The 12,122-nt window shown below is 45.6% G+C and overlaps 1 protein-coding gene and 1 pseudogene across 1 annotated transcript; both read right to left on the bottom strand.

Annotated features, from left to right (window-relative positions):
- Positions 1 to 1,276: 1,276 nt before the first annotated feature.
- Positions 1,277 to 3,182, bottom strand: LOC127347753 (EP1-like glycoprotein 3; annotated as a pseudogene).
- A 1,920-nt stretch (positions 3,183 to 5,102) lies between these two features.
- On the bottom strand, positions 5,103 to 7,682 carry LOC127295893 (pentatricopeptide repeat-containing protein At2g37310). The gene has a single exon (XM_051325897.2). The coding sequence runs from the start codon at positions 7,609 to 7,611 to the stop codon at positions 5,821 to 5,823; it is 1,791 nt and encodes a 596-aa protein (XP_051181857.1). The 5' UTR covers positions 7,612 to 7,682; the 3' UTR covers positions 5,103 to 5,820.
- Between the last annotated feature and the right edge of the window lie 4,440 nt (positions 7,683 to 12,122).

Raw genomic sequence — 12,122 nt, 5'->3', positions numbered from 1 at the left:
CCATTTAGTGGATTCTGTGCAGATAACGTATGATTCCTTCTAATGGTACGCGGCCCAGATGTTTCATTTCAAGGCACACGACATAAATTCAGTTAATAAGTATCGTAATTCAGGGAGCTTCGACTGGTTTATGTACATTATGACCGTTCATAGGCCTTTTCACTTCAGTCATGTGTGAAGTGCCGAATTCTTTGTGCTTCTCCAGTTCGGATGTCAGTTTGCGCCCATCATCTGCTCAAATCACATGTGCAGTTGCCATCGGGCGATTTAAGAACTCACTGTGTAGCGTACATGCTTTGGTCTGACACAGGCTGATCAGCAGCTTGTGAGTTATTCTAGTTTAGATGGCCTTAAGGACACATGATTATAGTGATATTTTTTATTGCTTATGTGCAACAATAAAAGCCATCGAAAGGGTGGTATCCGTGCCCTAGATACAAGACATTGCGATTATCTCAAGGCATAATGAGGTTCTTACCTTGGCTTTGTGAAATGCAAGTTAATCTTTCATAAACGAAAACCATCTTTCTGCTAGTACAGACAAACCAGCCAGCGACACTTGTCATTGTAAATGAAACCGACGGTTTATATCCATGTTCTCAGCGTATTCTTCTATCAGAATAAGTTATGTGAGCATGTTTTTATGCTTTCTTTACTAGATTTGTTAGTCGCTGCAGCCTGCATGCTGATTTGGAGACAATAAGCAGTCACTGACAATAAGTGTTGTAGGCGTGCATGGCTATATAACTTTAGCATTGCTCTGCACTAAGATGCATTTCTGTACTCTGGACTCTGAATTTCATCTTTTAAGTAGCCATTTTCCATCATTCTTCTGAATTTTCCTATCCTTGACTTTATCGTGTCACCCACACAACTGAAAATGACCAAACAAATGAGAAAAATATATGCATGCTGCCGGAGGAGGAACAACAATACATTTCAGTTTATATTACGTCTTGTGAAGCAGAGCTTGCTATAGACGAAATTCATTTCAGTGCATGTACTTACCATTCTTCCTATGTATGACAGTCAGGGTACAACTACACCTATGTGGTTTTCTTTTTCTTTTGCCTATGCAGCTGTCTTGAGTACAGTTATTGCAATTTTCTTTTCTCCTTTTGAGTTAGTAGGCATGAGTTGATCCGAGGAATACACTTGTTCAGGCCCAGAGAAGAACCACCATGGCACCATGGAGTTCTTCAATGAGGGCAACCTGTTTTTCAGCTTCGAAGGTACATGGCCATGAGGTACAACTTCACTGAATAATCAAAACAAAAAAAAAAAATCGGCTAGGAAGTTCTTTTGTTGCAACACTAAACATACTTCCAAAGTACAAATGTGATAGGATATAAAAGCCGAAGTGTACACTTCAAATTTCTTGTGTTCATTAACCACATGTTTCACCTTGGGCCAGATAATATGGATGCTTGAGATGGATTATCTTGAATGTACAAGAGAAAATTTGCACCTTTGAATGTTATCATGTTGCAGGCACCATATTGCGAGCTTCATCATTTGAACCACTTCCTCTTGGTGTGAGACCATATCATCACTATGAGTGTCAATCGGATCAACCAATTGGTTGTTTTGAGATTTTTCTCGTAATTGATTTATGAGCTGAACCCTTCTGTGCATTCGCTCAACGTTCCAAAAGAATGCCTCGTTGGCATTCCAGGCAATGGATCAAAATCAAAATCTCATCCTTTGTAGATAAAGAGCGACAACAATGACAAGTAATACAAGAGTAGTAGCAACTCCAACTGTAGCACCTAACACCACATTCATATTGTTTTCATTGGAGGGGTTAAGCTGCACCTTCGCTGTTTTCATTAGAGGGGCTAAGTTGCACCTTAAGGTAAGCATAGGAGTCGTCAATCGTCACCCATAAATGGAGGTCCTATTGCTTGTAAGGAGAAGACCTTCGTCACTGACACAAGTTCTAAATCTGGAGAAAACAGCCATGCAGGAGCAGTTTTTCAGGCATGCTTGCTTGCAGTCATGGATGCTTGTTGCATTCACAGCCTTGTAACTGGACTCAAAGAACGTGGTGTAGGGAATAGTCAAGAGCCGATGGTGTCGTATTTCTTGACAAGAGATTGGAGTTATTGGTGCACAACCGAGACTTGGCGCACGTTCATTTACATACTTGAAGTACCTTGAACTTGAATTACTCTCAAGTGGACAAATGCATTGCCCCGTGCGCATCGCCGTACTCGCTGCAAAATGTTGGGTAATCATGATCACCAATCCCAACTGGCTTCACGAACTTCATTACATCATACAGATATGGTGTAGTAGTCCATGTATCATCAGACCATCCATATAGCCTCAGGTGTCCATCATACTCTAATCTGATGAACTGGCGGATTTAGCTGCTGGCAATGAGATATTAATATCAGGATCTAGCCATCTTGGCTGCCCAGACATGGTGAGGCTTCCATTCATGAATGTGACCTTTGTTGGATAATTTCCTGTCTTGTTTTGTCCCATGAGGTTGAAGTAGCACTGCGGTGGTGTGGATTCAACAAAAGCAGATAATCCATATGGGAGTACAGTGATCTAGAACTTATACTTGGTCGTAGAACTATCTGATGTGAGCCTCATACCTTCCGCAAGTGACTGCCCAAGGACCAATGTATCAGTAGGATGATCAAATGACTGCCACAGAATTGCATTCCTGTGATCAAACAGCACCAGATTGCCCATCTCTGTGATGCACATGCCAGATACAGATTGGCCTGAGCTGTTGCTTGACCAGGCTTGGCTACTATCAGCATCACAGAGGACCAAGTTCCTGTCCGAGGTAAACTCAAGAGTGGCATTCTCACTGACAGGACGAGCCTGGTTGGCAGACCAGACAACCTGCTGATGGTTATTGGTGATAGATCTGCCCCGTTAACACTGACAATGGAAACGCCAAAGAGGAACTTGTCGCCTGGCGTGGAGTAGTCACACAAGAACCCTACAGCAAAGACTAGGCTGATAGAGTTAGTGGCGTCTGGTTGTAGTGGACAGATGAGAATGGGGCGGCGCATGGAAGGGTTGTCGTCAAGGTAGGCTTCTCTATTATTCCATATCGTTGAAGGGTTTGCGGTGGGATAGTTCAAGTGGGAAGGCTGCACTGCAGAGAGCAACAGTGGCTCAGTTGCAATCACGAAGAAGAAGAGAAAGGTAGGACCCATGGCCCATCAGCTGGCACTGCAATCAGTAAGACTTAGTTAATTCTTTTCTTGTGAGGAGCCAGCAAGAAACTTAAGAACGAAGTAGCAGAGTAGCAAAAACAAGATCACGCCGGCGCACCTGATGATACTGAGCCGCTGCGGAAGATGAATGTGAGCGCTGGAGAGATCTCGCCAGCTTCGGACTGCAAGACAGTGTAATGGGGTTTTCAGAGATGGATCTTACTAGCTCCAGAGCAACTGTCGACTGACTGGCTGTGCCGGCCCTAAGGCATCCTGCATCCTAGTATGGTACGAGTTGTTGCTGGATAGTGAAGTGTATGTCAACAAACAAACTAATCTCCCTGGACAGTGGAGTCTACGCCAACACGTTTCCTAGTTATGACAGGAAAGCCGGATGTGCTCCATGCCTCCATCCAACAAAATCATTTATGAGAGCGACCCAGACATTTGGGACCTGGAGGTAATAGATGAACCGGAAATCTGGATGGCAACGGGCCACTTCAGTGATGTGTGCAAAAAGGAGGATTTATGGAATACCTGATCGAATGCGATTTTCAATGCTCCTTGTCAGCCTGGGACCGTTTGATCTGAACCTGGGGGTGAAGGAGAGTACCTGTGTAGGACAGAGCAGGGACAGACAAGGGCTGGTGGTGCATCAAATTACTCCCTCCGTTTATGTATATATATATAAGTGTATATAAAAATTTAGCCAAAAGTCTCATTTTAACGATAAAAAATAAACATCAACCATACCAAATCAATATCAATATATTCGCAATAAGATATACACTTGTACCAGTGTTTTTATTAAATATTGTGAATGTTACTAGTATATTCTTCTATGTTCAATCAAACTTAGTAAGCTTCGCCTTTTGACTAAATTTATAGGCCTTGTTTTTTTTTGGAACGAAGGTAGTAGCCTATTAAGAAGTCTAGACCACTAGTACAATGATGTTTGTCATTTTTCTTGTATTTTGTAAAATTGATTAGTATCTCCTTTGTGATGGTACTGATGTTAATATAATTTATCTGTTTTGTAAGATTACATTTGGATAAACCTCAAAAAGAAATGCAAACTTTTTTAATCTTTGAGGGAAGTTATACAGATATTTAATAGACCCTGGAATTCAATCAATTTTCGCAGGCATGTCTTAAGTTGCATTTAAGTTAGAATATGAAAAATAATTGGGTATCCAAAATAAAGTTACAATCCGTGATGATGGAATGGTGCTCAACAGACAATGCGGACCGAAAACATCAGGAGAAACCCAGGACGGAGATGAACAAACAATATCCCACCAGAACATATGATTGACAATTGGGTGCAGATTACAGTGGTCAGGTAACTCCAAAATGCTGGTACACTATGAGGCTTGATAATCACATCTCAACTGTTAGATCTATTGAATGTCATCATTAAACTGCTAGGTTGATGCCAGACTCTGGTATATAAACTCAACCCCGAATTTAAGTTTATGCTGCCCGCTTTGCCAACAATGTATCTGCGGCAACTAATCCTAGCAGACTCTTTATCGAAAAAAAAAAATCCTAGCAGACCATAGATCTACTCAATTCCATCTACAAGCAGGAACTTTCTCCAATCCAATTCCCCACAGCATGCTCCTTATGATTTAAGCTTATTCCCATTTTCCCGCATTTGAGTATAGATAAGCCAACAATATAGTTACCTGTGTTCTTAGGCTCAATTACGAAGAGTCGATCAAACACAAACCGACAGAGCTCAAATCAACAGCTGCTGCTGCTGCTCCACTAAACAAGGCACCCCCACCCTTGCATTTGGCTCAACAGGCATCTTGTTTACAAGCTCAAGTGCATCCTTAAGCATACCAGCACGGCTGATCACAGAAACCATGCAAGCGTACTGCGCCATCACAGGACTGATACCAAACACGGTTTGCATGGAGTGAAAAAAATCATGAGCTTCAGCTACCTTGCCCACATGAGAACATGCATTAAGCACAACAGTGAAAGTTACAATATCAGGCCTAGCGCCTTGTACTGACCATCTGATTGAACAGGGCCAGAGCCTCTGTAATATCTCCATGAGCTGCAACAGCCGATACGATAGATGTCCAGGCAAATGTGTATTCTCATTCAGTTCAAACACCTTCCAGGATATATCAAGAAATTCAGCGTTTGAGTAAGCATCGATCAGTGCGCTCGTGACATTGTTGCTCCAATCATAATCATTTCTGATCATAACCATGAGCTTGCTTTGCTCCCAGTAGTGTTGAGAACAGCGGAACTGAAGGCACTATGATCGAGAGTGTAGGTGCATTTGAGAGTATACTAACACCCATCATCACATAAATCCAGAACGGAGATGACGAAACAAAATCTCACCAGAACATATGATTGACAATTGGGTGCAGACTGCTGTAGTCAGGTAACTACAAAAGGCTGCTGTGCTATCAAGCTTGATAATCACATCTCAACTGTTAGATCTGTTGAACGTTATCACTATAAATTGTCTTCATTAGACTGCTAGGTTGATACCAGGCTCTTGTATATAAACTCAACTCAATTAATCTACCAACAACTGAATTTTTAAGTTTATGCTGTCCGCTTTGCTAACAATGTATCTGCAGCAACTAATCCTAGCAGACCATAGATCCCCTCAGTTCCAGCTACACCCAGGAACTTTTTCCAATCCAACTCCCCACAGCATGCTCCTTATGATTTCAGCTTCTTCCCATTTGCCAGCATTTGAGTACAGATTAGCCATCACAACGTAGTTACCTGTGTTCTTAGGCTCAATTATGAACAGCCGATCAAACACAAACCGACCAAGCTCAACATCACCAGCTGCTGCTGCTCCACTAAACAATGCACCCCAGACCTTTGCATTCGGCTCAAAAGGCATCTTGTTTACAAGCTCAAGCGCATCCTTAAGCATACCAGCACGGCTGAGCACAGAAACCATGCAAGCGTACTGCTCCATCACAGGACTGATGCCAAACACAGCTTGCATGGAGTGAAAAAGTTCACGAGCTTCGGCTACCATACCTGCATGAGCACATGCATTAAGCACAACAGTGAAAGTTACAGTATCAGGTCTAGTGCCCGCACTGACCATCTGATCGAACAGGGCCAAAGCTTCTGTAACATCTCCATGAGCTGCTACAGCCGATATGATCGACGTCCAGGCAAATGTGCTTCTATTCTCATTCAATTCAAACACCTTCCTGGCTATATCAAGAAATCCAGCTTTTGAGTAACTATCGATCAGTGCACTCACAACATGGTTGCTCTGAACATAACCATTTCTGATCACATAACCATGAGCTTGCTTTGCTCCCAGTAGCGTTGAGAACAGCGGAACTGAAGGCATGATGATCGAGAGTGTAGCTGCATTTGGGAGTATGCTAGCACCCATCATCTCATGCAGCAATCCTAGAACATCAGACTGTCGTCCATTTTGAATCAATCCAGAAATCAATGCATTCCAAGTGTTGATGCCTTTAGCATCTGCTTGCCGGAAAAGATCCATTCCCTCATCGACATGCCCACTGTTCATGTAACCGGTAATCATGGCGCTGTAGCTGACTGCATCTTTCTTAGGCATCCTTTCAAGCAACTGCCGTGCATGCTGCAACCGCCCACATTTGGCGTAAAACTCTACTACTGAGTTCCACGCTGCAACGTCCATATCAAGCCTGATCTCATCAGCAATCCTCAGCACATCAACACCGAAATCAAAGGCCTTGAGCTGGGCACAAGCATGCAGCGCGCTTGTCACCGTGACGCTGTTTGGCTGAACGCCGCCTCCAGCACGAGCCTGCACCAACTCATGGAACAACTCCAGACACTCCCGGTACCAGCCTCCACGACTGTACGCGGATATAAGCGAGTTCCAGGACACGACATCCCTGTGTGGCATTTCATCAAACACCACCCGAGCAGCACGCATGTCCCCAGCGTTGGCGTACGCGGTGATGAGCCCATTGGACACGAACTGGTCCGCGCCGAGTCCACGCAGGAACGCGAGGGCGTGGAGCTCCCCGGCGACGAGCGGGGATAGGCCCGGACCGGATGCGGCGAGGGACTTGAGGAGCGCGGAGATTGTGACCTCGTCGGGGGATACGCCGGAGCCAGCGAAGAGGCGCAGCGCCGCGGAGGGATCGGGCGAGTGGAGGGAGAGCGCGATGAGGATGGCGTTCCAGGCGAAGAGGCTGGGCTGGGGGATGGCGTCGAACACCCTGCGGGCGTCGTGCAGGCGTCCGGTCCTGGAGTAGAGGGAGATGAGCTTGGATGCGAGGAAGTTGGAGGGGATCACGGAGAGGGTGACGAGGCGGGTGTGGAGCTGCCGGCCGGCGGCGAGGTGGCCGGAGTCGGCGCAGAGCTGAATGAGGTTGCCGTACACGCGAGGGTCCGGCGGCACGGCGGTGAGCCACGACGGCAGCTTCATCCCCTGTTCATGATTCAGGAGACACTCTGCTCAGTTCTGGAGTATTTCGCCGGTTCAGGTTTGCCAATTCGACTAGCAGCCGTTAGAGCATCTCCACTCGTCCCCCGACAAGCCCCGAGCGATGTTTTTCCCATCTGGACAGCGAAATTCGGCCCAGTCGCGCCGTCGGTTCCTCGTTTTCGTCCGGATTTGGCTCTTCATCCATCCGGCGAGCCCACACCATCCCCGGCCCCCCGGGGACCTATCGGGGACTCCGGACGAGTGAAAAGCGGGGAAGGGCCCGATCTGTCGGTGACTCGACACACGAACCCCACCGCCACCCCTCGTATCTCTCTCGCTGCCGGCACCACCCCGCCGGCTTGTTGCCCAAATTCCACCGTCCCTCCTTCCCCACCTGCCTATATTCCGCCGTCTTTCGACGACGGCCTATCTGGCTGCTCTTCCGCCGGCCTGTTTTCCGACTTTGGCCTGCTCCTCGTCGCTCGCGGCTCGGGTTGCCTCGACCACGCCCGTCAGGTGTTCGTCCATTTGCCTCGCCGGCCATGGACTCGGACGAAGAGGAGGAGCAGATGTTCGTCGAGCTTATGCAAGAAGAGATGGCAGCAGCCGCCCAAGACGACGAGCACATGATGATCCTCGGTTGCTTGGCAAGCATGTACGCCGGACTGACAACTGGTCGACGTGGTGGGTCGGTACCAGGTCGCCGGAAGTGCAAGCCGAGACAGCGAATGGAGGGCTACTGCATGTTGTACGCCGACTACTTCGCCGACAATCCATTGCACGGTGAGAGTGTTTTCCGGCGTCGTTTCAGGATGAGCAGAAAGCTATTTCTGCAAATTGTGTATGCCATCCGAGACTTTGATCCCTACTTCAGATGCAAGGCGGATTGCACTGGTTTGGTTGGATTTTCGTCACTGCAGAAGTGCACAGTGGCTATGAGGATGCTGGCGTATGGAGCTTCCGGTGATACTGCAGATGACTATCTTCGGATGACGGAGTCCACCACCCTTGATTGTTTCTACCGGTTCTGCAGGGCCGTCATAGCAGTGTTCGGGGACTATTACTTGAGATCACCCACTGTCGAAGACACTCAGAGGATCCTTGCAACAAATGAAGCTAGAGGTTTTCCAGGGATGCTTGGAAGCATTGACTGCATGCATTGGCAATGGAAGAACTGTCCGTTTGCGTGGCAGGGAATGTACAAGGGTCACAAAAAAGGCTGCACTGTGATACTTGAAGCAGTGGCTACCCATGATGTCTGGATTTGGCACTCTTTCTTTGGTATGCCTGGATCCAACAATGACATCAACGTCCTAAACTGCTCCCCGGTCTTTTCCAAGCTTGTTGAGGGTCATGCTCCCCCGGTGGACTATGTGATCAATGGTCGGCACTACAACAAAGGATACTACCTTGCAGACGGTATCTATCCAAAAGTGGGCAACATTTGTGAAGACTATCTCGAACCCTAGCACCCCTAAACTTTGCGAGTTTGTCAAGAAACAAGAAGCTTGCCGAAAAGGCGTCGAGCGTGCATTTGGTGTCTGATGGCGTGTAACTCACACGTTCGTTGGGAACCCCAAGAGGAAGGTATGATGCGCACAACAGCAAGTTTTCCCTCAGAAAGAAACCAAGGTTTATCGAACCAGGAGGAGCCAAGAAGCACGTTGAAGGTTGATGGCGGCGGGATGTAGTGCGGCGCAACACCAGGGATTCCGGCGTCAACGTGGAACCTGCACAACACAACCAAAGTACTTTGCCCCAACGAAACAGTGAGGTTGTCAATCTCACCGGCTTGCTGTAACAAAGGATTAACCGTATTGTGTGGAAGATGATTGTTTGCAGAAAACAGTAGAACAGTATTGCAGTAGATTGTATTTCAGTATAGAGAATTGGACCGGGGTCCACAGTTCACTAGAGGTGTCTCTCCCATAAGATAAACAGCATGTTGGGTGAACAAATTACAGTTCGGCAATTGACAAATAAAGAGGGCAAGACCATGCACATACATATTATGATGAGTATTGTGAGATTTAATTGGGCATTACGACAAAGTACATAGACCGCTATCCAGCATGCATCTATGCCTAAAAAGTCCACCTTCAGGTTATCATCCGAACCCCCTCCAGTATTAAGTTGCTAACAACAGACAATTGCATTAAGTATTGCGCGTAATGTAATCAGTAACTACATCCTTGAACATAGCACCAATGTTTTATCCCTAGTGGCAACAGCACATCCACAACCTTAGAACTTTCTCACATCGTCCCAGATATCAATGGAGGCATGAACCCACTATCGAGCATAAATACTCCCTCTTGGAGTTACAAGCATCTACTTGGCCAGAGCATCTACGAGTAACGGAGAGCATGCAAGATCATAAACAACACATAGACATAACTTTGATAATCAACATAACAAGTATTCTCTATTCATCGGATCCCAACAAACGCAACATATAGAATTACAGATAGATGATCTTGATCATGTTAGGCAGCTCACAAGATCCGACAATGAAGCACAATGGGGAGAAGACAACCATCTAGCTACTGCTATGGACCCATAGTCCAGGGGTAGACTACTCACTCATCACTCCGGAGGCGACCATGGCGGCGTAGAGTCCTCCGGGAGATGATTCCCCTCTCCGGCAGGTGCCGAGGCGATCTCCGAATCCCCGAGATGGGATCGGCGGCGGCAGCGTCTCCGGAAGGTTTTCCGTATCGTGGCTCTCGATGCGGGGGTTTCGCAACGGAGGCTTTAAGTAGGCGGAAGGGCAGGTCAGGAGGCGGCACGAGGGGCCCACACCACAGGGCCGCGCGGCCAGGGGGGGCCGCGCCGCCCTAGGGTGTGGCCACCTCGTGGCCCCACTTCGTCTCCTATTCGGTCTTCTGGAAGCTTCGTGGCAAAATAGGACCCTGGGCGTTGATTTCGTCCAATTCCGAGAATATTTCGTTACTAGGATTTCTGAAACCAAAAACAGCAACTGGCACTTTGGCATCTTGTTAATAGGTTAGTTCCAGAAAATGCACGAATATGACATAAAGTGTGCATAAAACATGTAGATAACATCAATAATGTGGCATGGAACATAAGAAATTATCGATACGTTGGAGACGTATCAGCATCCCCAAGCTTAGTTACGCTCGTCCCAGCAGTAAAACGATAACAAAGATAATTTTACGGAGTGACATGCCATCATAACCTTGATCATACTATTTGTAAAGCATATGTAGTGAATGCAGCGATCAAAACAATGTATATGACATGAGTAAACAAGTGAATCATAAAGCAAAGACTTTTCATGAATAGTACTTCAAGACAAGCATCAATAAGTCTTGCATAAGAGTTAACATAAAGCAATAATTCAAAGTAAAAGCATTGAAGCAATACAAAGGAAGATTAAGTTTCAGCGGTTGCTTTCAACTTGTAACATGTATATCTCATGGATATTGTCAACATAGAGTAATATAATAAGTGCAATATGCGAGTATGTAGGAATCAATGCACAGTTCACACAAGTGTTTGCTTCTTGAGGTGGAGAGAAATAGGTGAACTGACTCAACAATGAAAGTAAAAGAATGGTCCTCCATAGAGGAAAAGCATCGATTGCTATATTTGTGCTAGAGCTTTGATTTTGAAAACATGAAACAATTTTGTCAACGGTAGTAATAAAGCATATGTATCATGTAAATTATATCTTACAAGTTGCAAGCCTCATGCATAGTATACTAATAGTGCCCGCACCTTGTCCTAATTAGCTTGGACTACCGGATCATCACAATGCACATGTTTTAACCAAGTGTCACAAAGGGGTACCTCTATGCCGCCTGTACAAAGGTCTAAGGAGAAAGCTCGCATTGGATTTCTCGCTATTGATTATTCTCAACTTAGACATCCATACCGGGATAACATAGACAACAGATAATGGACTCCTCTTTTATGCATAAGCATGTAACAACAATTAATAATTTTCTCATATGAGATTGAGGATATATGTCCAAAACTGAAACTTCCACCATGGATCATGGCTTTAGTTAGCGGCCCAATGTTCTTCTCTAACAATATGCATGCTTAACCATAAGGTGGTAGATCTCCCTTACTTCAGACAAGACGAACATGCATAGCAACTCACATGAAATTCAACAAAGAGTAGTTGATGGCGTCCCCAGTGAACATGGTTATCGCACAACAAGCAACTTAATAAGAGATAAAGTGCATAAGTACATATTCAATACCACAATAGTTTTTAAGCTATTTGTCCCATGAGCTATATATTGCAAAGGTGAATGATAGAATTTTAAAGGTAGCACTCAAGCAATTTACTTTGGAATGGCGGAAAATACCATATAGTAGGTAGGTATGGTGGACACAAATGGCATGGTGGTTGGCTCAAGTATTTTGGATGCATGAGAGGTATTCCCTCTCGATACAAGGTTTAGGCTAGCAAGGCTTATTTGAAACAAACACAAGGATGAACCGGTGCAGCAAAACTCACATAAAAGACATATTGTAAA

This window comes from Lolium perenne, chromosome 4, assembly GCF_019359855.2.
Source record: "Lolium perenne isolate Kyuss_39 chromosome 4, Kyuss_2.0, whole genome shotgun sequence".
Lineage (NCBI taxonomy): Eukaryota > Viridiplantae > Streptophyta > Magnoliopsida > Poales > Poaceae > Lolium > Lolium perenne.
This window is presented reverse-complemented; position numbering and strand designations above follow the sequence as displayed.